Source organism: Chlorocebus sabaeus, chromosome 10 (assembly GCF_047675955.1).
Source record: "Chlorocebus sabaeus isolate Y175 chromosome 10, mChlSab1.0.hap1, whole genome shotgun sequence".
Taxonomy (NCBI): Eukaryota; Metazoa; Chordata; class Mammalia; order Primates; family Cercopithecidae; genus Chlorocebus; species Chlorocebus sabaeus.
In genome coordinates this window covers 61,705,751-61,730,851 of record NC_132913.1, presented here as the reverse complement: position 1 = coordinate 61,730,851, position 25,101 = coordinate 61,705,751, and the positions used below count along the sequence as shown (strand labels likewise).

The 25,101-nt window shown below is 41.1% G+C and overlaps 2 protein-coding genes across 4 annotated transcripts in view; both read left to right on the top strand.

The window, feature by feature from the left end:
- The window catches only part of CIRSR (corepressor of RBPJ and splicing regulator), a 501,165-nt gene that overhangs the window by 357,034 nt on the left and 119,030 nt on the right, over positions 1–25,101 (top strand). The window lies entirely within an intron of this gene.
- Positions 13,882–25,101, top strand: part of GPR155 (G protein-coupled receptor 155) — a 52,007-nt gene continuing 40,787 nt past the window's right edge. The window contains exons 1-5 of one of the 3 annotated variants that reach the window (XM_038001910.2): positions 13,882–14,091; positions 14,257–14,353; positions 17,817–17,965; positions 18,059–18,104; positions 18,957–19,453. In XM_038001910.2, the coding sequence (XP_037857838.2) occupies positions 18,988–19,453 (466 nt within the window). In that variant the 5' untranslated portion in view covers positions 13,882–14,091; positions 14,257–14,353; positions 17,817–17,965; positions 18,059–18,104; positions 18,957–18,987. The remainder of the gene's footprint in view (positions 14,092–14,256; positions 14,354–17,816; positions 17,966–18,058; positions 18,105–18,956; positions 19,454–25,101) is intronic. The other 2 variants (XM_007965401.3, XM_007965402.3) reach the window with 2 other exon arrangements.

Here is a 25,101-nt window from a genome sequence, read left to right as displayed (position 1 = left end):
AGGAAATCTTGGACTCTACCTATAACCTGGAAGCCACCTCATTCAAGATGCTCTGCCTTTCCAGGCCAAACAAGTGTATACCTTCCATGTATTGATTTATGTTTTTAACTTGTAACTTCTGTCTCCCTAAAATGCATAAAACTGAGCGGTAACCAAACCACCTTGGGCACATGTTCTCAGGACCTCCTGAGGCTGTGTCACAGACCATGGCCCTTAACATTTGCAAAACAAGCCTCTAAACTGATTGAGACCTCTCTGAGATACTTGTTGGTTTACAAGGTTTATCTTCAGAGAAGAAATACCAGGAGTGTTAGTAGTCTACTGGGACTTGAGGAAGCAGGAGAGTCCTCTAGACCTATAATTCTTGAAGCGAAGCTTTGATGGCTTTTATGGTGGCCAGGGCCCTATGCTGCTCTAGGGACTCTGGTGACAGGTCAGATCTATGGCCTGAGATTTCCCCAGGCACAAACTTTGCTTCCATGTAGAATGCTAACTACTGGGGAGTTCGCAGCATCGTGCAAAGGAGAGCCCACAGGCAATGATTTTAGGGGATCCAAGATGTCAGAGCCTGACTGTTTGAGATTCCTGGGCTATTCCAGGGCAAAGAGAATTTGGAAGTGGCAGAAAGGAAAGCATGTTAGGCAGTGCCTTTTTATTGAGGAGGTAAACTTTGGGGAAAAGTATACAAAATAGTGAGGGAGGGAAGGGCCATCTGCCCTGCCAGCAGAGGCAGCTGAGCCAACGCTGTCAGTTCACTCCCACGTCCAGAAGCCCAGGCAGTCCTGAGCAGGGTTGCAGTGACAGAGGCAACACTTCTTTTTTTTTTTTTTTTGAGGGGGGGTCTTGATCTGTCACTCAGGCTGTAGTACAGTGGCATGATCTCGGCTCACTGCAACTTCCACCCACCGGGTTCAGGCGATTCTCCTGCCTCAGCCTCCCCAGTAGCTGGGATTACAGGCGGCCACCGCCTAGCCCGGTTAATTTTTGTATTTTTAGTGGAGACCGGGTTTCATCACATTGGCCAGACTGCTCCCAAACTCTTGACCTCAGATGATCCACCCGCCTCGGCCTCCCAAAGTGCTAGGATTACAGGCGTGAGCCACTGCACCCAGCCAGAAGTAACACTTCTTATAGTGGACAGCAGGGAAATCGGCTGCTGGTGAGGCGGGAAATCATCCCTTGAACCCACCAAACTATCCGAGTCACTTGGTGGGAGGAAAATAGGCCTTCCCACAAAGGATGGGCCTACTCAGCCCAGGGTAGCCTAACACAGGTCACGCCTTTGAAAACAGATGATTTCATATCTATGGAAATGCCTCCTTTGCTAGAGGACTGTCAAATGGACCTTAAGATACATTTGAGTATGTGGAGCCCTCATAACAGTTTGGCTTTACCAGTACAAGCAATAGTCTCCATCAGGTAACAGCAGGTCAGGTAAGGCTAGAAGCTTACTTGTATCAGCTTGAGGTGATATTAGGGATCATGAAGGCCCTCTGATTCTGAGTGTACAAGTGAGTCAAGTCAGTAATAGAGCAGCACCACTGGGGCAGGTAGAAGACAGGAGGTGATAGATGTTCACAGAGCGGCACAAGGGTTGGAGCCCAAAGTACAACAACCAGTTCCAAAGTTGAGCCAAGGACCTGAGGGAGCAGGTGGACATGGGAGGACAGAGCCATAGCAGAGTTCAGCTGTGTGGGACACTTTCTAGGAACTGTATCCAAGGATTTCTTTCTTATATTATTTTTAATTATTTTTAATTTAATTTTTTTGGAGACAGACCGTCACTCTGTCACCCAGGCTGGAGTGCAGTGGTGCAATCATAGCTCACTGCAACCTCGAACTGTGGGGCTCAAGTGATCCTCCCACCTCAGCCTCCTGAGTAGCTAGCACTACAGGAGTGTGCCACCAAAGAGTTCTGTCCTTGAGATGACTTTGTTTTTTGACTTTTGTTTTTTTAGAGACAGGGCTTCACTCTGTCACCCATGCTGATCTTGAATGCCTGGCCTCAAATGATCCTCCTGCCTCAGCCTCTTGAGTTACTGGGATTACAGGCATGAAACACCTCACCTGACACCTGACTCTGAGTAGCTGGTTACTTATTAGCCATGACATGAGACTGTGAAGTGACTTTTCTTCAAGGGTATCTTCAAGGCCCTGCTAGACATTTGACAAATATATGATAAGCATATCTCTGCTAGACATTTGACAAACATGCAATAAGTTTATCCGCAACTTTATCCACAACTTGGCTAGTGGCCATTAGACCACATATACTGCATTTGCTCACTCTTCTCAAGGCGTAATGCCTCATCTTTCAGTATTTCTGGAGGATTGGCTTTAAGATAATTTATATTTCCATTAGCTGATACTGCCCTTACTGCTTTGCTATCTTTTCTTTTTTTGAGACAGAGTCTCGCTCTGTCACCCAGGCTGGAGCACAGTGGTGTGGTCTTGGCTCACTGCAACCTCCACCTCCTGGGTTCAAGTGATTCTTCTGTCTCAGCCTCCCAAGTAGCTGGGATCATAGGCATGTGCTACCATGCGCAGCTAATTTTTGTATTTTTAGTAGAGACAGGGTTTCACCATGTTGGCCAGGCTGGTCTTGAACTCCTGACCTCAAGTAATCCCCTTGCTTTGGCCTTCCAAAGTGAGTTACAGGTGTGAGCCACCGCACCTGGTACGCCCCCACACTTTTTTCCTTAAATAAATAGAGACAGGGTCTCAGTGTGTTGCCAAGGCTGGTCTCAAACTCCTGGGCTCAAGCAATCCTCCCACCTTGGCCTCCGAAGTGCTGGGATTACAGGTGTAAGGCACCACGCCCAGCCATCTGCTATCTTCTTTTACCACATTTTATAAATTTTAAAGTCTCTTTGAATACTCCTATTTTACTTTATTCTACATTGAGAGTTTTTTGATCCAGACTCTAGCAGGAGCTGTAGAAGTATTATTCTCTGTGTGGGACAGAAACTTTCTACATTCTGGATCTAGAGTGGGGCTCTAATAACGGATGAGAATTGAAAACTGGTACAAAGAAAAACAATTTTACAAAACATTTAGCTTTCAGAAGAAAACATAGGTAAATATAATTACGACCTTGATGCAAGGAAGGATTTCTTTAAAAAGATACGAAATGCACCAACTATAAAGGAAAAGATTATTAAAAAGTCAAATTTTAGAAAATAACATATCTGAAGAAAGATAAGAGGAATTATAATTGTTTCTCAAAAACCAAAGCTTTAAGAGATTGTGGAAAGACTGCACTGGGGTTTTACTACATAATCGACAACACATTCAGTGTATTGGCTTAGTTATTGAATGTGTCAGAAAATTACCTTACCCAGTTTTACCTATAATACGAACTTTCTGACTGGGATTTGGAAATGACATCATAGGGAAGACACGGTATATGTGTACAAGGAACAAAGACAGCCAACTGTTTTGTTTTTCTCCACAAAGAGCAAATCAAAAGAAATGGGTTTCACATGAGGAACGATGTCATAGGAAAATAGTTACTGAAATGGATTTCGAATGGAAAATGCCAGACCCAATGTTCCCTTTTTAAATAATGAAAACGTATCTCTCCCAATGAGCACTGAGCCGGTAGAAAAATTTTTTTGCCCTCCTCTAAGATAAATATTCCTGCTTACTCTTAAAACAGACTAACAGGCTGGCCATGGTGGGTTACACCTATAATCCCAACACTTTGGGAGTCCAAGGCAAGAGGACTCCTTGCAGCCAGGAGTTTAAGACCAGTCTGGTCAACATAGCCAGACGCTGTCTCTACAAAGAAAAATTAGCTGCGTGTGGTGGTGCACACCTAGCTACTCCGAGGCTGAGGCAAGAGGATTACTTGAGCCCAGGAATTCGGAGCTGCAGTGAGCTATGATCACACTACTGCACTCCAGCCTGGGTGACAGAGCAAGCCCTCGTCTCTTAAAAGAAGAAAAAAAAGACATAATTTCTAGTTTAGTCCCTAAATGAGAATTTCTTAACTAGGAATTTGCAATAGAATAATCTGCAGAATCTGGTGGAAAAAAAATACAGGCTTGGACCTGATTCCTGTGACACTGATTGAGTAAAGTCTGGCTGGGCCCTGGCATCCATGTTTTAAAAATTATATTCCCCCGGCGATTCTGGTATGAAGCTCCAGTTGAGAACTACTGTGACAGAACTTTTGGATTCTTCACTGTGATTAAGCTTTCTGCAGAATGCTCTGTATTAGCCCTCAATCCTTATGACTGTCCCCACCCCCTTGTTCTTCCATCTGTTTGCTCACTTGACCTTCCTAGGTTCTTGACGAGTAACCCATACATGTAAATCATGTTGAACAAATAATGTGTGGGGCAAGCAGGTAGCCTGGTAGCACCAAGTCACTAGCATGTAGTAACAATGAAATGAGAAGACTGAGAAGGTGAGAAAACGCTGAGAAAGAGAAAGAATGATGGAGAACCTGGAAGCATATCAAGCCTAAAAGAGGAAAAAAGGAATGGGAGCAAATGCATAAACCTATACCCTCCTCCCCTCATCCTGCCTGTAGTAATCCCTGCACCAGCTGTCTCTTTAGCAACCGCTTCCCATTGGTCACCAGCCTCAATGGGACTGATATAAACCTTCTGTTATTTCCCTTTCTGAGAGCTGAGGAGACAACTGCCTCTTCTTCAGTTCATTTGCTATTACTCTTGCTGATGTTCTACGCTGTTTGGAATGTCTAGCTATTCCCACGAGGGCTTTTTCCTTTCTAACCTTCACACAGGCTAAGTTCTCTGTAACGGAGCTCATGCTCCTTCCCTGTTTACCACCTTCAGAAGTTAACAGAGGGAATCTGGACAAATTTGTTCTGGACAAACATTACCTACAGACTCTAATTTTTGACACTCATGGCTGGATGGGTGAGATTAAAGTGGTTGTGAGGACAGATTCAGATAGGGACTTCTGAATCTCACTGCGATGTCTGCTTGTGGTTTGAAGATTTCTAAAAACTGCTTCAAGTGCCCTCAGATTTGATCTTCTTTTGACTGTAAGATAAATGATTTATTCACTATGGCAAATGTTGGGCTGAAATTTTCAACAACAGTTCTTGGTTTGACAAAGACTATTGGGTTAAAACAACAACAAAAGAAAAATCCTTGACCAGTCACTGAGATAATATATGAAAAGAAATTTTTAAGAATCCTCTAGGAATTTTGTCCTTTTTTTTTTTTTTTTTTTTTTTTTTTAGAGACAAGGTCTCACTCTGTCACTCAGGCTGGAGTGCAGTGATGCGATTAGAGCTCACTGCAACTCAAACTCCTGGGCTCAAGCAGTCCTCCTGCCTCAGCCTCTCGAGTAACTGGGACTACACAGGTGTGCACTCCCACATCTGCCTAATTATTTTATTTTTTGTGGAGTCAGGGGCTCACTTTGTTGCCCAGGCTGGTCTTGAATTCCCGGGCTCAAGCAATCCTCCTGCCTTGGCCTCCCAAAGTGCTGACATTACAGGTGTCAGCCACTGTGCCTGGCCTCAAGTTTTAACATTACTATAAACATCTTATTGTCTCCAAAATATATGAGTACAATAAACCTATGGGACAGTGTTTGGTTTAGGCCATTTGGACTAATAATAGGTCAGACTTGATATAGTTAATTATGCTATTAGCTATAGACTATAGAGACTGAGACCCCAATTCACACTGCACTGAGAAGCATAGTTTCATCAGTGTTATTCTCCAAGAGTAACAATCTCCAATCTAGTGTCCAGACCTCTTTGTGAGAAGGCCTGGTGAATGTTATTATGGTTCAGAAGCCTTAAGTTTCCTTTCCTGTCTCAACTTTTTGGGAAGGTCTAGGGAAAGCTTGCATAAGAGTTAAGGTAAAGAAAAGTCTAAATAATGTTTGGAATTCTGAGACCATTTAAATATTTGTAGAATTAATTAATGGAACACTATCATATTTAGTCTATGTAATACCAATGATGATTCCCCATGATTTATTCTGTTTCAGCCACTGTCATTTATAAAAATTGTCTAGTTTCTCTGCTGCCATGTAGACACTTGAGTGTTGATACTTCTTCTCTATCAGTTACTTTTGTTAATAGCAGAAAGAAGCAGTCTAAGAAAGAGCAGGGACCCGGCGTGGTGGCTCCCGCCTATAATCCCAGCACTTTGGGCGACTGAAGTGGGAGAATCACTTGAGCCCAAGAGTTTCATACCAGCCTGGCCAACATGACGAAACCCCATCTCTACAAAAACAAATACGAAAAGTAGCCAGGTGTGGTGGCGCATCCTGTGGTCCCAGCTACTCAGGAGGCTGAGGTGGGAGGATCGCTTGAGCCTGGGAGGCTGAGGCTGCAGTGAGCTATGATCGTGCCACTCCAGCCTGAGGCACTCCAGCCTGAGCGACAGAGCAAGACCCTGTCTCAAGGAAAAAAAAAAAGAACAGGTGTTTCTGTTTTGAGTGATTCTCTAAATACAAAAATGTCACCAACTTATTTAGCTCTATTGTAAGAGTTAGTAGGGCAACAAAAGTTGAACAAGTTTCTACTTTCTATTCTACCAAATACTGTTCTGACACTGAGGAGACTATAGAAATCAACACAGATAGAGGACCTGCCCCTTCAAGGAGGGAAAGAGACTGGAACCCCTAAAACATTTCCTCTACTAGAAGAATGCATCTGAGGTATGTGCTTCACTGTTGTGCTGAGGATGTGATAGCCTTTTTTTGAGCTAGCTATTTACTCAAAAATGTTTTAACTAGAATCAGCTAAAAACATTCTTAACCTAAAGTCAAGGTTAAAATCTGAGATTTCTCCACTTCCTGTTTGTATTTTACAATGTTGGTTAGTTTTAGTTTTTCACCTTAGGCATTATTCAAATTAGAAAATGCTCTGCACAGTTAAAAGATTATTTCTTTAAAGGCTGCCTATTAAATAAATTTGTTAGTGAGCCCACTTTTAAATGAACAATTTAGAAGTAGGAACAAGTGCCGGGCGCAGTGGCTCAAGCCTGTAATCCCAGCACTTTGGGAGGCCGAGACGGGCGGATCACGAGGTCAGAAGATCGAGACCATCCTGGCTAACACGGTGAAACCCCGTCTCTATTAAAAATACAAAAAATTAGCCGGGCAAGGTGGCGGGCGCCTGTACTCGAGAGGCTGAGGCAAAAGAATGGCGTAAACCCGGGAGGCGGAGCTTGCAGTGAACCGAGATCGCACCACTGCACTCCAGCCTGGGCGACAGAGCGAGACTCTGTCTAAAAAAAAAAAAAAAAAAAAAAAGAAGTAGGAACAAGTGCATTTTTTTTGTTTTTCATTTTCATGTTCCTGTTCTCTCACTCCTTTAAAAAAATAAAAAAAGTGGTCAAAACAAAACCACAAATATCAAGAAGCTAAGTCCTGAAACAGACTGGTGGGGCCCCCAAAGTTACCATGCTTCTATTGTGATTTCTGCAGCCTATCTTATGTAAGTCACCGATTTAACTTTCAGTTTCATAACCTAATTCTGGTTTCATTGTTTTTCTGCTTAACTTTTTTTTTTTTTCTTTTAAACAGTCTTGCTCCGTGGGCCCCGAGCTGGAGTGCAGTGGCATGATCTGGGCTCACCACAACCTCTGCCTCCCAAGTTGAAGCAGTTCTCCTGCCCCAGACTCCCCAGTAACTGGGATTATAGGCGCACTCCACTGCACCTGGCTAATTTTTATATTTTTAGTAAAGACAAGGTTTTACCATGTTGGCCAGGCTGGTCTTGAACTCCTTACCTCAGTAATCCACCTGCCTTGGCCTCCCAAAGTGCTGGGATTACAGGTGTGAGCCACCACACCTGGCCTCTGCTTAACTTCTTAAGTGCTGGCCTGGACAAAAGCCTCTGCCCATTTAATCACATTTGAGCCTTTCTTGGGGTCAATAACAAGATCAATAGCCACATGAGATGTTTAGGTTCCACTTTATTGCTTTTGTGAGAATATTTCAGTAGTAAATTGAAAGAGAAAAAAGTTATTGTATATTTATGCACACATAAACATATATATGTATGCTAAAAGATAATAGGGCTTTAACTTGACAGATCAGAAATAATTATTTAATTCTAGCATTTACAATCACAAAACGAAGTCAATAATTTGGCGGAATACTTATTTATTTATTTATTTGAGATGAAGTCTTGCTCTTTTGCCCAGACTGGAGTGCAGTGGCGCGATCTCGGCTCATTGCAACCTTCGCCTCCCCGGTTCAAGCAATTCGTCTGCCTCAGCCTCTCAAGTAGCTGGGATTACACGCACGCGCCATCACACCTAGATAATTTTTGCATTTTTAGTAGAGACAAGGTTCCACCTTGTTGGCCAGGCTGGCCTCACATGATCTGTCCACCTCAGCCTTCCAAAATTCTGGGATTATAGGCGTGAGCCACTGTGTCTGGCCTGGGGGAATATGTAAATAAAGCTATAAAACTAGGCCAAGTGAAAAGCTGGAAATAAGAAATCCAGTTACTGTAAAAGAGCTATGTCACAGTTGCTTGTATCAAATACTTCCTATAGTTACAATCCAACTTCCTAGATAGCTGATAGGCAATTATGTTTTATTCAATCATTCAAAAACCATTTACAGAATGCCTACCATATGTCAGGGAAAGCACTATTCTAAATGCTGAGAATACAAAGATCAACAAAAGCAAGGTCTTTGTCTTCTCTAAGGTCATAGGTCATTTGTCTTCTCTAAGGTCATCATATCTGTGCTCTTAAATCATTCTATTTTATGGGTGGATTTCATGTATCTTCCTGGTTTAATACACAATCATGGTTTTAAAATTTGTTTTAGAAGATTTCCATATAGCCAAAATACATACTTGTATATTAATTTTATCAAGAAAAAGGGAAACTTTTCTGCACAGAAAAAAAAAATTTAAATCGTGTGTATTCTTACCACTCAGAGAGAATTACTGTTGCATTTTCCTTTAGCATTTTTTCCTGTGCATTTGATTTTAAGTAATAGAAAACCCAACTCAAACTTGTTTAAACAATGAAGAAAACTGATTGGTACACATGAATGAAGAGTCCACAGGCCAACCAGTGAGGCTGCTTCGGGTGGGGCTTGATCTCACAACTCAACATGTCATCAAGGTCCCTGTTAATTTCCTTCTCTCTGCTGTGCCTACCTTGGTTTCTGAACCATTCTAAGACTGGCTTCTTTTATGGTTCTAAAATGGCTGTCAGCATCTTCCTCTTGTCTAGCAAGAAAGAGAATATCAGCATTCTCTGCAAAAGTCCTGAGAATTATTCAACTGAGCTACTTTAGGATCAGTGCCCACCCTGACTAATCATTAAGTGCAAAGGGATGAAATATACTGATTGGACAGCCTGCATTAGTTACATCACCTCTGAAGGGAGAGTGAAGTCAACTTCTCTGGAAACATGAATCCCTAAAGAGAAAATGATGCTATTGGGAAGGGGAAGGGGAGTTTTAAAGAAACTAAAAGTCTTTAAACAAAATTTAGCATCATATTAGACATGTTCAAACAGCACTTTTTTTTTTTTTTTTTTTTTTTTTGAGGCGGAGTCTTCACTCTGTCGCCCAGGCTGGAGTGCAGTGGCACGATCTCGGCTCACTGCAAGCTCCGCCTCCCGGGTTCTCGCCATTCTCCTGCCTCAGCCTCCCGAGTAGCTGGGACTACAGGCACCCGCCACCGCGCCCAAACAGCACATTTTAAGTCACTGTCTTTTATTTGTCTATTCTTTACTCAACTTTGGTTAGACTTTATAGATGGCCCAGTTTCCCCTTTTTCAAGGAAGATCATCCTCAAAATTTCGCTAGGGAATATTTAATAGGCATTTAAAATGATATAAATAAATCTATCTATATGAATAAATTGTTTATGGATTATAACAGTATTATTAAATAAAAAGTTACTAAAAATCATGTGTATGAAAATCGTATGTATAATCCTATTTTTCTTAAATAATCTATATTTGCATAAAATGATACATATATGGTATAATACTAAAGAAATTATCCACAGGTATGATTTTCAGTTTCTTCATTCTTTTCTGTATTATCTGAATATGTTATCATTGTTATTTATTACTTTCATAGAAACATTAGAAGTACTTCATTTTGGGAAAAATAAAAATCAGCAGGAATCCACATGTACATCATATTGCCTCAACATATATCCTACATGACCTTTGTCATTGTATCAAACCATTTGGTTTGTTTCTCCTGTCAATTTTGATCAGCGGGACTTGAGGGAAAGGGGGATATCAGTGTGCTTGAAGTTTATAGGTCCCTCTTACATGTAAATGAAAGTTATGATTAATTTGCAGTTTTCCCTCCATTATTCTGCATTACTTTTAGTTTTTCTTCATTTTTTTCCAGTTAATAGTATAGAATAAGTCAGCATCTCACAGAATGATTAGCAGATATGGCAGTGGAATTAAATTAGCTTCTCGTGGCATTCATTGGTAATTACTTCTCTAAGGGTGACTTTTTAATGAAGTCTTTCATCTTTGTATACATTTTGTTCTTAGAGTTTCCTTCCACAAGCTGCTTTGTGGAAGGAAACCTCATCAATGAGGTTCCCACAAGAAACTTCGTAAATTCTGTATGGATGTCTTCTCAAACCATGTCTTTATTTCTGCTCTTTCTCTCTCTTTTCTGTTTTCTCCCTAGGGGTCTACTGGAAATCTCTACATACATGTGCTGAAGCCTTTATAAGCAGTTCGTTTACAGGACAAGGAGGGCTTTTATTCTCATTCTCTGTCATAGACTAGTTGGGTGTTCTTAGACCAACTGCTTAATCTCATAGAATCTCAGATGGAGAGGGCGATAACTTCAAGAAAGAAAACTGAACTAGAAAATTTCTCAAGGTTTTAGATTTGAGGTCTAAAATCAAATTTGTTATTTTCTCCTTGAAACTGCTTCTCCCACTGAAATAGTTCTTCCTTTTATTTTCAGATAACAGAATAATAGAAAACAACATTATTTTATGGCTGGACAAGATACCAGAAGCTCTCTAGTTCAATTTCTTTTCTTTATTTTAATGGATGAGGAAATACATAAGCTTGTTAAATCCTTCCTTCTCTCTCTTTTATTTTTATTTTTTGTCTTTTTCAGACAGGGTCTCACTCTGTTGCTCTGGGTGGAGTGCAGTGGTGCGATCTCAGTTCATTGCAGCCTTCACCTCCTGGGCTCAAGCAATCTTCTCATCTCAGCCTTCTGGGTTGCTGGAACCACAGGTGTGTGCCACCACACCTGGCTAATTTTTTTTTTTTTTTTTTTTTTAAGTCCGAGTTTTGCTCTGTCACCCAGGCTGGAGTGCAATGGCGTGATCTCAGTTTACTGCAACCTCTGCCTCCTGGGTTCAAGCAATTCTCCTGTCTCAGCTTCCCAAGTAGCTGGGATTACAGATGCACACCACCATGCCCAGCTAATTTTTGTATTTTTAGTAGATGGGGTTTCCCCATGTTGGCCAGGCTGGTCTCGAACTCCTGACCTCAGGTGATCCACCTGGCTCGGCCTCCCAAAGTGCTGAGATTACAGGCGTGAGCCACTGCACCCGGCCTAATTTTTGTATTTTTTGCAGAGATGGGGTTTTGTCATGTTTGTTCAGGCTGGTGAACTGGGCTTAAGTGATCTTCCTGCCTCACCTCCCAAAGTGCTGGGATTACAGGCGTGAGCCACCTCGCCCTGTCCTCCTTCCTCGCCGTGTCCTTCCTCCTCGCCGTGTCCTTCCTCCTCTTTAGCCCTATCAGTAATTGAGTCCCATCAGTTCTCCCTTTTCCTGTCTCTCAGACCTATTCCATTCTTTTTACTGTCATCACCCAAGAGTAAGTCTTCATTTCCTTATGTCTTGGTTCTTCCCCAAGTCACCACACTGTTTTTCTTGCCTTCAGTCTCTCTTTCAACTAATCGTGGTACAACTTCCAGATTATACACCCACAAATAGTGTAATCATTCTGACATGTTCCTGTGGGAAAAGAAAAGTTAAATGTTTTACTGTGGCCAAAGGGTAAGGTTCAAACTCTGAGACTAACCCAAGGAACCTCCTACAGGTTGACCATAACTTACCTTTCCAGGCCTATCTTCCAGTATTCCCCTAGTAGTCAATGCTCAAGAAGTATTTATTTAATTGAATTAATCTTCATACTTCCTAAACAAAAATCCTTTTAGCCTCGAGATAATTGAGATATTCAGATGTTCTTTTTTTTTTTTTTTTTTAAGCAGTCAGGTTCAAGGGAAACAAAGAAGGCAGTTAAAAGTGAGAAAGACAGAGAACAAAGGAGAAGCAAAGAAAACTGGAGCAGGATCCATGCCTTTTTATAGCTTTAATTTCTGCTCATTTTTTTGCTGCTAAGTTTCAGATCCTTTAACCTACCCTTAGCTTACCGTAATTTTTCTTAGTAAGCCACACAATTTTGTATCTTTGCACTAAGATGGCCGAGATGATAGGAAGACATGGAAATTGCCATACAAAAATGTTTAAGATGCAAAGCAAGGTAAAAGGTTGTAAACAAATGCTTGTGGATATCTTAAGTGGGAACATATATAAATATTTTTAAATTTGAAATAATTTTTATTTCAAAAGACTAACTCATGCAGGATTTCTTCAGATTTCAAAGTGGAGCATTGTATTTGGGATACTGTATATAGGTTTGTTGTCTGAGGCCCATGGCAAGTTAATACACTGTGACACCAGGTTGCAGAAGAGAAAGAGGTTTAATCATAGAGCCACCAAACACAGATAGGAGGAAACCTCAAATTCGTCTCCAGGAGAACTTTGAGGCTCAGGTTCTTAAGGGTTTTGGAGTGGTCTGAAGTGTGGAGATCATTAATTGGTTGAAGACTGCAGGGCGAAGTCATGGGACAGGGAGATGAAGAATCTGTATTCTCATACTGATTCCCTTCTTCTGTTTCAGGGGTCTTCCAGCTAGCTGGCATTAGTTGTTTCGCTGGAACTTAGGGTCTGAAAAACATCTTGAGCAATTCTTAAAAGCCTTATGACTCTAACATCAGAAAACCTATCTATAGGAACAACGGGGATGCAAATGTACTATCTAGCTCTACCTGACTTTCGGTTACAAGGAAGTGGGCCAACGTGTAGCCTGATTAATGCTTAATTATATTTTTGTCCAGAATTCTTATAAACCCTGAGGATGGTTTCAATACCTTTATTTCAAGAAGCTTCGTAAGTTTTCCATCAACGCCACCAGTTTCCTTTCAGTATACTGAGAGGATATGTATGTAGTTCCCCACCCCCACCCCCACCCCTACCCCTGCCCCGCAATAGAAGCAGTTATGGACAGGGCCCAGATTCTAAAGCAAGCCCAGGGCTAAGCGTTTACATTTTAATCTCTTATGTAGGAACGTCAAGGTCACACTGCCTTGGTGAAGGTGGAAGGCAGGATTTTGACCCAGGTCTGATTCTAAGCCCTTGCTTTAAAACTCTATGCTATAAAAAGTCCTAGGCTAATCAGGAGCGAAACTGGCAGATCACACGAGGTTGGGGTTAAGCGGAAAGACAACCATGCTCTGTGTCTGTGCTTAAGGAGACGAAAAATAAACTCAACATCCCCCACGACGGCTACCATTTTGTGGGAGGTGGGAGGCCGGAAGTCCCGCCCCGGAGGATCGCGGCTGGGTGGTTCCCAGCCGGCAGGGCGGGGCCGGGTACCGTGGGGCTCAGAGGCTGGAGGAGGGGGCGGGGACTGAAGGCGGGGTTGGGGAACGTGTGGCTCGGAGGCCTGAGGCTGTGGGTGGGGCCTGAGGGTGGGACCAGGACTCTGGGCTCGAGGCTCGTGGAAGTGGGCGGGGCTTGAGGGCGGGGAGGGGCCCGTCTGGCTGGAAGTTCGGAGCTGGGGGCGGGGCCTGAAGGCGGGGCTGGGAGGGGGTGGGCACCGAAGGCGGGGAGGGGGCGGGGCCTCGCGGCCGGCGCGGGGCTGAGCTGACAGGGCCGCGGCGGCTTACCCCACCTCACTTTATCCGAACGTGCCTAAGCTGCTGCAGCTGGCACCCGGCTGCGCTCAGCGAAGAGGGGTGGGAGCGGGAGATGACGGTGGTCTTCTCCCTGCTTGACCCCCTGAGAGCGCCAACTCCCTTCTCCTCGCCACCCCAAGGTTGCAGACGAAGCAGGTGAGATGGGCCCCTGGAGCGCAGACCTGCCCGGTCCTGGCTCTCCCTTGCGGACACGGGGTACCCCCACCCCTACCCCTCGGGTCTGGGCACGTGGGCAGCCGCCGACCCTCTGCGCCCTGGCCCCGCGGCCCGTTGTCTGAACCCGCTGTCTCTGCCCCGCAGCGCCTGCCTTTGGAATGTGTGAGATCACCCGGGAAGGCTCGCGCGGGGGAAGGGGTGTCTCGTACCCTCCGGAGACAGAACTGCCATCCCTAGTTTGGTAAGCTCCTCACTGCACGGGCGTCCAGCCTGTCATTCTTAGACTCTTCCCTTTATCCCGAGGGTACCCTTAGTATCTGGCCCTCCCGAAGGCTTCTGCTCAGGCACCTGGAGCACTGCGCCAAATTTTCTCCGTTACCCATTTTTGGGGTATGTTAGTTACCATGACGTTGTGACTCCCGTGCCCTGGGAAGACGAGTGACCACCTTTTTCTTACGCCAGGCACAGACCCCTGGCTGCCTTTCCACTTCCACTGCTGCCTTTCCAGGCGTTGGCTGGCAGCTGCTCTCCGAGCAGCCTATTCGGTTAGGAACTCTCTGCGCCCCTTATCTTGGAGGGCCAGTCTGTCCCTGCAGATGAGGCAAGGAGGCAGCGCTCAGCGCTCCCTACCCGGGTCTCTGGGGAGGACATTTGGTGCCCAGCAAGTAGGTGGGAGTGGGTGAATGGTGCGACTGTTGATGTTGACGAGTGCTTTAATAGTACCACACTGTATTACACTTATCCCACAGGATAAAGGATGTTAGCTGTTTGAGAAATAGCCTGAGAGTTTAAAGCTTTCTCTGTGAAGTTAGTCAACCCTCTCCTTTCCCCCACCCTCCCATTTTCACTTAATAGCAGTTATTTACAATATCAGTGGTTCGTTTATGTGATCTAAGCCAAGTATGATGTGGCTATAAGCGGTTTGTAAGTACAGTAGCATTTCTCCAGTTCGTGCCTCAGCGAGTGGTTTTGTTTTTTTTTTTTACTGTGAACGTGTTTGTTCTGTAACAAGCTTTTATTTTTATAGATGAAAAGGCTGTATGTAATTTTTTTTAAACTTCCCTTGCTGTGGTTCCTGTTCATTTTAAAATATGCTTTAGAAAGCATATTATCTTCCCGTTTAAAAAAGATTAGGATGAAGTAAAACTTTTTAAGTCATTTTGATAATTTTGACTTTACCTTAGCAGGTATTTCTTTTATAATACTGAAAAACACTAAAATAAACCTCATGGGGAGGGCAGATTACTTTTTTTTTTTTCTTGAGATGGAGTCTTGCTCTGTTGCCCAGGCTGGAAGGCAATGGCAGGATCTCGGCTCACTGCAATCTCTGCCTCCCAGGTTTGAGCGATTCTCCTGCCTCAGCTTCCTGAGTAACTGGGATTACAGGCACCTGCCACCAAGCCCGGCTAATTTTTGTCTTTTTAGTAGAGACAGGGTTTCACCATGCTGGCCAGGCTGGTCTCCAACTCCCGACCTCAGGTGATATGCCTGCCTCGGCCTCCCAAAGTGCTGGGATTACAGGCGTGAGTCTCCACGCCCGACCCCCCCCCCCCCCTTTTTTTTTTTTTTAAATTTTTCAACGAATTGAAAGTTAATCCTGGACATTGCTACAACTATTTGACCATCACCCTAAGAAAAATGAAGAGCTCTGCCTTCACTGTTAACCATTTACGATCAAACCAAATTAAATTCAATTTGTCTTAATTGTTTGGTATAAAACAAAAACTGATAAATTTGTGACACATCCCATCCCTCTATTTTTAGTTGGTGGATATTTTACCAGGTATGTTTGAAGAACTAACATGTTTACTTTTTTTTATCATCGTTAGTAGTAAGACAACAGTTCCCAATAGCAATTGCTGCCATTTCTTGAAGGCCTACTCTGATAAGCTGTATATAAAATATTCTATCCACACAATATGTCTCTAAGGAGATCTTTGTTTGAGACAGGGTCTTACTCAGGCTGGAGTGCAGTGGTGTGATCATAGCTCACTGCAGAGACCCCCTAGGCTCAGGTGATCCTCCCACCTCAGCCTCCCAGGTAGCTGGGACAACAGTCATGCATGACTATGCTCAGCTCATTTTTTACAGAGACTAAGGTTTCACCATGTTGGCCAGGCTGGTCTCAAACTCCTGGGCTCACACAATCCACCTGCCTGGGCCTCCCAAAATGCTGGGATTACAGGTGTGAGCTGCTATGCCTGGTCCCCTATAGGGGGGTTTTTACTCTCATTTTACAGTTGAGGAAACAAAAGTTCAGAAAGGCTAAGTAACTTATGAGTTAATAAGCTGTAAAGCCCAGAATCTGTTTGACTCTCCACTGAACTTCAACTAGTTTAGTTAAAACTGTTGGTTAAAGAAATTACTGGAATGCCTTGACATGCTCGTGTGGTACAAGTAAGGGATTGTAAGCAGAATGAGTTGTTAATACTCTAGGCACTTTTGAAAGTGAATAGAAAACTGGACTAATTTATCACTTTCTTCTTTAGCACTGCCTTTCCAAGTACACACTTTCTTAAGGGCTCCAAATGTTTAACACCTGTGTTTAATTGTTTACCAGCTCCTTACTTCAAGTATGGGTATTTGTACCAACCGGTAGCTTTCCCAAGATATAATTTGATGCTTATTTGGTAAACTTCAAGTATGTGGGTATTGTAGGTTTCACATACTATATTGACCACTCCTATCTAATTCTAGTAGAAAAATACTTGTCCTAATCCAGATTAAATATAAGGTTTTTAAATGGTTCGGTTTATACAAGGGTAGCACAGAGAAAATTCCCTTATACCCCTGCCTGGTGTCAGTTGTTGGTGATCTCTGGGCTGCCATCTAAGTCTTTTTAACATGATGTTGATGTTTGAGGACTTAACCTGAGCATTGTAAATTTCCAGAAGCATGAACTTTTTACTTTTTACCTTATATAAGTCTACTTTAGATGGTAAACCCAGAGTAATCACTTAGAAATTGGCTATTGTTGGCTGGGTGTGGTGGCTCATACCTGTAATCCCAGCACTTTGGGAGGCTGAGGTGGGTGGATCACCTGAGGTTAGGAGTTTGAGACCAACCTGACCAACATGGAGAAACCCCGTCTCTACTAAAAATTCAAAATTAGCCGTGCGTGGTGGTGCATGCCTGTAATCCCAGCTACTCGGGAAGGTTAAGGCAGGAGAATCGCTTGAACCCGGGAGGCGGAGGTGGAAGTGAGCCACAATCACGCCACTGCACTCCAGCCTGGGCAACAAGAGCAAAACTCCATCTAAAAAAAAAAAGAAAAAGAAATTGGCAATTGTCATCATTTTAATTTCAAGATACTAATAAAAGCCGATTAGCTTTAGAGTTATCCAGACCTCATGTTCATTGTGTTCCTGGCAGCAAGAAGGAGTCTGATAATTATTGTACTATTCGTTTTTTGAATCTGTTCCATGCTTTAGCATTTTCTGAACCTCTTTAGAACATTTTACAAAACATTTTGTATTTTTCAATGTTTCATGAACACCTTTAGACACATTTTGTGTTCTTGGTTCTATTGCTGTAGTGAAAAACTTATAATACTTTATCATTCAGAAAACAAAAAATTCTGTCCATAAACTAAATAGTGCCTGAAAGAGAACATTGATCCATGAAAGGGTAAAAGGTTTATTTAAGTGTAAGTTATTATAGTTATTCATTAAAAAAATATTTTTTTTCTGTCTCATGTGTGCCAGGTACTGTCCTAGATGTTAAAGACACAACAGTGGGCAAAAACATGCATAGTCCCTGCTTCCGTGACACTTGAGTGAACTGAATGTGCAAAGTTCCTGTGGCACAAAGTCCCTGGGGCCAGCGTGTGTGGCTGGTATAGAAGGAACTAAAGGTATATTGGTGGGATGTCATCATTTTTTTTTCTCTCTCTCATATTCTACCAAAAGTTATATTTAACTTTCATTAAGTAATTACTCTGTTCCAGATGTGATTTTAAAGACTTCAGTTGAATAATCTCAAGTTTCCATGTGGTAGGTATTACTGTTATTACCATTTTACAGGTGAAGAAGGTGAGACACAGAAAAGTTAATTCGTTCAGGTTGGGTGCAGTGGCTCATGCTTGTAATCCCAGCACTGTGGGAGGCCAAGGCAGGCAGATCATCTGAGGTCAGGAGTTCAAAACCAGCCTAGGCAACATGGTGAAACCCTGTCTCTACAAAAATACAAAAATTAGCTGGGCATGGTGGCACACGAATCACTTGAACCCAGGAGACAGAGGTTGCAGTGAGCTGAGATTGCACCACTGCTCCAGCCTGGGAGACAGAGCAAGACCCTATCTTTAAAAAAAAAGTTATTGGTTTAAAGTTGATTAGTGGTGCTCTACTATACTCTTCTTCCCATCCTATACTCAAGTATGACCATGGGCCGGAAAGGACTCTGGTCCCTGGGTGACTCCTCAATGCAGCCTTAAGAACTTCTGAAATTTCCAGAGAATTTGGATGCATGGGAACATCCAGTGGAGACTGTGTGGTCCCGAGGCCCTTATCCACCAGGCAGAGCTCAACTGGTGGAGAGAATCACTGGAGAGAAGCACAGGGCATCACTACGGCTCTAATATTTGCAGATCTTATTTTACTTATGTCTAATACTGAATATAGAACAGCAACATAAATATTTTGAGCTGACCTGCCTTTGAGAGTGAAGCGATTATTGTTAGCAACCCACCACTTTTTTTCCATTGTATTTTCCCTGATGGTAGTTGAAGAAAGTATGTATATTTATTTGGCCATTTAATAAGTAAATAAATCTAGGTTTGCCAGTGTATTATTTCAACTAGAATTCTTGTTGATGGCCATACTGAATCTTTCTTCCTTTCTTTCCAGAGAGCTGGTTGGAGTTGGAGGGTGAAAGAAAATGAATTCTTTTTCTAATTTACCTGCAGAGAACTTAACCATTGCAGTCAATATGACCAAGACTTTGCCTACAGCTTTAACGCATGGATTTAATTCCACTAATGACCCACCTTCGATGTCAATTACAAGGCTTTTTCCAGCCTTACTGGAATGCTTTGGCATTGTCCTTTGTGGCTACATAGCAGGAAGGGCCAATGTCATAACATCAACACAGGCCAAAGGCCTGGGAAATTTTGTCTCCAGATTTGCACTTCCAGCTTTATTATTCAAAAACATGGTTGTACTTAATTTTTCCAATGTGGATTGGTCCTTTCTATATAGTATCTTAATTGCCAAAGCTTCTGTATTTTTCATTGTATGTGTATTAACCTTATTGGTTGCCAGTCCTGATAGTCGATTTAGCAAAGCTGGACTATTCCCTATTTTTGCTACACAAAGTAATGACTTTGCATTGGGATACCCTATAGGTAAGTTATTTTTTATTTTTCGTGTGTTTAAAAAATTCAGTTTTAATTTAGGCATTTGTTAGTGACAGATTCTTACTCTTATATCTAAGAAGTTTTTCATTTTTTTCTCTAATATGTCTTAGGATGAATCATAGTTTTTCCTAAACTTCAGAGTTTGAGGATCCTTTAAACATCTACCTAAAATAAATGGTCATATTCTAATAACCTTTGTGAACAGTCCTAATTGTATTTTTTTCTTCCCAGTAAGCACATATGAAAGAAGCTTAATTTTTAGAAAGGATTCGATTCTGATTTAAATTATGTTAAAAAAGTAGATTTATGTCTGTATAAAAATAGTTATTATTAAGTGTTTGTGAAAGGAATTTATTTTTCTTACCGTCTAGAATACGTATTATTTAATATTCCGAAATTGTTCTGGGGCCAGATGCGGTGGCTCACACCTATAATCCCAGTACTTTGGGAGGCCGAGGCAGGCAGATCACTTAAGCCTAGGAGTTCGAGACCAGCCTGGGCAACAGGACGAAACCTCATCTCTATAAAAAATAACAACAACAAAAAATTAGTCAGCTGCTGTGGCACAGGGCTGTAGTCCCAGCTACCCAAGAGGCTGAGGCAGGAGGATTGCTTGAGCCTAGGAGGCAGAGGTTGCAGTGAGTCAATATTACACTACTGCACTCCAGCCTGGGCAACAGAGTGAGACCCTGTCTCAAATTTTTAAAAAAATTGTTTTTGAGCTTGTTATTCAAAATTTTAATGTATTTTAGTTGCAGTTAATTTCTTATTTAAGAACAAAAATGGTGAGAGCTTTTTTACCTTTCTAACTTTTCGTTTTTTATATTTCTAACTCTTTCAGCAGCCTAATTTGATGTTTCTATGCATATATGTTTTCCTAATGAAACAGTAAACATACCAGTTTGGGATATTGACGTATCTTGAAAGGAAACGTTCTATATTTCAGAACACTCTGTCACCAAGAAAATGTATACCTAGTAGCTACATTTTTATATTTTAAATTAAAGTTATATATACTTTGATCATCTATCAAGTATGAGGACCTGAATATTATCGATATATTCATTCATTTATTCATTCATTCATTCACTAATAAGGAACTGTTTCGTACCAGTGGCTGTGCTAACCATTGGGATTATAGCTGTGAACAAAGTTATTGCACATATTAAATTTACACTGTAATGGGAGAATAATAAAATTAAAATCATGTCAGGTGGTGGCAAGGGCCATAAAAATCAAGTCCTGTAGAGGGATAGGAATGTGGAGGTGCTATTTGAGGTAGGGTGGTCAATGAAGGCCTCTCTGATGATATGTCTTCTGAGCAGAGACTTGAGCCTATTGAGGGATACAATTGAAATCTACAATTAACTTTCAAGTTTCTTATCTAGCAGTTTTATCTTCTTCCCTCAAACCCCAACTTATTTCACTACTGGTACCAAAAAGATTCTGTTTAACTATACTTTTCACCTCTGTCTCTACTTTTGACTTTCCTCTATCTTGTTACCAGAAATAGAGAAACACCTAAGAAGTTAAATAACTGTGAGTAAAGCTGGAGGTTTAAGAGACAGGAAAAACTGGGCTCATAGATAATTGAGCTACAAATAGTCAGAAACTAGATAGGTGTTCCTTTAAGGTTATTGAATTTTAAAAGGAAATAAAGACTTTTGGAAAGAAAACAGCAAGGAGTTAACATGTTTGTCCATTTCCTCAGGAGAATTAATAAGGTACACTTGTCAAGGTATTTATGGTATAAGGACCTTAGAACTGACTCAGTACCATGGTGTTAAATATCTGATAAATATTGCTATATCTTACTTTAGACATAAACTAGAAGTATGTAGTTTCATGCTCCCATAGATTAGTAAGCCAATAATGAAACAGAACTAACATTTGTAACTATATAGTTTACAGAGTACTTTCTTATATACTTATCTCATTGGAGTAAGGCAGACATTATTATCCTCATTTTCAAATAAGGAAACAGGCTTACAGAGATGTAATTATTTTATCCCAGGTCATACAACTAGCAGGTGACTGACACCCAAACCTAGGTCTTCCGGTTGCAAATCCTGGGCATTCTCTTATGCCATGCAGTTACATAATGTGCCAATTCAATTTTCAGAAGACCCAACCAGCCTTGTAATATACTAGTTTCAGAAAAAAATCAAAGGGTTTTTTCCTCTAAAATATTCTGTAAAATGAGTAGCAGTGGAAAAAGACCTATTAGAATAATCTATTGTCATATTGAGGCAGATTTTCCAAATAAAAAATGTAATCAGCCATTTTATCACTGATTTTCTTATGTCCCACATTAAATCAGTGAATCCGGTAATAATCATGTTTCTAGCCATGTGCCAGCCCAAATTTCCCTGATGGTTGTTTGTTGATTTCGAGGTATAATTTTTGTTATGTTTTTGTTTTTTTTTTAATCACAATAATGAAAGCTCTTGTAACATTAAGTTGTAGAATATAACTTTGCTAAAAACCAATATACTAGAGAAGTGCTTTTTCATATATCTAGACATTGGAAGGTGTGGTATAGAACTATTAGGGGTGAGTATCTGCTGCCTGATAAGGTAACTTATTACTGCTGCTGTGCCCATCTGCCTTCTGGCCTTGTTCTTGGTGAACAGAGAAAGAATACTGTGTCCAGAGAGAAGACCTTTCTTTCGTTTCCTGGCCTCTCCAAAGTATTCCCACTCTCTTGCTCACAGATAAGCATCAATCATGGGTTATAAGAAATGTCCTTTTTAAGACTGCATTTGTTCGACGTCTGTCCAATTTACAGGTAACACAAGAAATGCTGGCAAGGAGAAGACATATAAGTTAATGAATAAAGAAAAAGGATAGTCACATTTTCTTTCGCTACATACTATGACAACTATAACACTCTATGACATTACATTAAAATGATGTATTTTTACTCCAGTAACAGAATAGTGCATATTGCAACTAAAAAAGAAGGCTGGACATGGTGGCTCATCCCTGTAATCCCAACATTTTGGAAGGCTGAGACGGAGGGATTCCTTAAGTCGTAGTGAAAACCCTGTCTCTACAACAACAGCAGCAAAATTAGCCAGGTGTGGTGGCACAAGCCTGTAGTTCTAGCTACTTGGGAGGCTGAGGCAGGAGGATCTGTTGAGCTTAGGAGTTCAAGGCTGCAGTGAGCTATGATTGCTACTATACTCTAGCCTGGGTGACAGTGAGACCCTGTCTCTAAAAAAATAAAAACAAAAGAAGCTCACTGTTTTAGAGCAATTCTTTTCTAAAGTACTTTTAAAAATCCAAGTATAAGAAGAAACTAAGAATCTCCCGTGGCAAAATGTTGATTTTAGCATATCAGAATGGTACCCTGCCTCTGTCATTAAAAGACACTAATAGGGCATAGTTAAGTCCTAATAATTTATTCTTCAAACAATGCTGATAGCATAAGTGCCCTGACTAATCATAATTATGGTCTAGTGTTTGAGCTGTAAACAGAAAGGAAATGAAGCATTTAACTATATGCCATTACATAATAGAATGATCTTGTCTGGGTCTTTGTGTTATATGCTAAGGATTGAAACCCTGCAGGAATCAAAATAGGAAGCACAGTGGGTGGCTAATTTTGTCTCTTAGTTCTTCAAAGCTATATAATAACTCCTCATAATGGGATTCCCCCCACCCTCCAAGAGCCTTATTTATAAGCATTAATTAATTAGAACTTAAAAGTTGATATAATGATTGTAAACCTAATTTTAGTTACTATGCTATATACCGTACTGCTTTCGTGTATATTTTTTCCGGTTTGAAAAACCATCTTCATATTGATAGCAAAAAAAAGCACTGCTAATTTATAGATAAAGATGTGATGTTAATTATGCAAATTAATGGCAGAAGTAGACTGAAATTCCCATGTTGAACCCTATTCTAGTAATTTAACCTGTATTTATTTAATCACAATTTTTTTGTGTGTTCCCTCTAGACTACACTTCTGCCTTTATATGCTTGTTCAGCTGACTTAAAATACCTCAATAGTAACCTGCTTTATAAATATTCATAACGTGTAAAATGTAAAAAAAGATACAAAATTTCAGTTAGATTTATTGTACAACATGGTGATGATGGTTAATAACAACGGATTCTTGAAAATCGCTGAAAGTAGATTTTGTGTTCTCATCAGAAAAAATGATAAATATGTGGGATTATGCATATTTTTAATTAGCTTGATTTAGCCATTCTATAATGTATACATATTTTAAAACATTATGTACCTTATAAATATATATAATTTATATTTGTCAATTAAAAACAAATGTTTTTTTAAAGTAAAAATAAAGTTTAAAAATGGATTCATTGACAACAATTCGATGTAAAGAGCTGTGTATTAGAAAATACATGTTTACTACATCTGAAACTTTTGGCGTTCATTGATGTGTTCATACAATTCAGCAAGTATTTTCAGATTTTCTCAAGCATTATGCCAGGGACTGTAGGCTATTAAAATGATGCTTTCAGGGAACTTAGAATTTGTTGAGGTGGCACTACTATGAAACAAAGTACTACAAAATATCAGAGAAGGGGAGATTAATGACATAGGTTGAAGACTTGATGGAAAGTGTAGTGCCAGAGACAGGCCTTAAGTAGTAGGTGAGATTTAGGTAAAAAAAGGAGATAGTGAGAAGTTAGGGGGTGATGGTATGAACAGCATAAAGAACTAGTAATTATGAATGTGGTGGTTGTCTGGTATAACTGTTATTAAACTGGCTGATGGAGTCTTTGCGTTAAGGATGGGATGGATCAGTAAGGGGCCAATTGTGGAGACTGGACTGTGAATGTTAAAAGAAAGGTTTTTTTGTTTTTGTTTTTGTTTTTTTTGAGATGGAGTCTCACTCTGTTGCCCAGGTTGTAGTGCCATGGTGCAGTCTTGGCTCACTGCAACCTCCGCCTCCCAGGTTCAAGAAATTATCCTGCCCCAGCCTCCCAAGTAGCTGGGACAATGGGCATGTGCCACCACACCCAGCTAATTTTTGTATTTTTAGTAGAGACGGGGTTTCACCATGTTGGCCAGGCTCATCTTGAACTCCTGACCTCGTGATCCGCCTGCCTCGGCCTCCTAAAGTGCTGGGATTACAGGCGTGAACCACCACACCAGGCAAAAGAAAGGTTTTGTAGCTGTTCCTGTGGGCAGTGAGAACCGTGAGAAAATCTTACCTTTTGAAAGTTTAGATTTAGATGGTACTATTAGCAGTGAATAAAATGGATGAAGAAGGTGGTTGAGAAAATCCAAGAGAATGTTGGCTGGTAAACACATGAAGTAATCTAATTTTGAGATTTTTAACTAATGATTATAGTAGCAATCAAGAGGAGAAAATCCTTCCAAAGAGGAAGGAAAGTATGTGGTGAATGGCCAAATATAACAACTGTTGCTTAAATTTGCACTGAGTTCTTAAAACAATGTAAAGTTCATTATGTGGTGGTGATTAAATGCTAGTGTGCCAGGAAAGTAAATTTCTGGAAAAAGGCATTAATATAAGGGGCTTTGAGTAGATCATAGAACTGTATAGCTGTGTTGTCAAACGAAAACATGTTATGCATCTTATTGTGGCTGGTTAGGAAAAATTCTGATACTCAGATGAAAACATAAGACTTTTCCA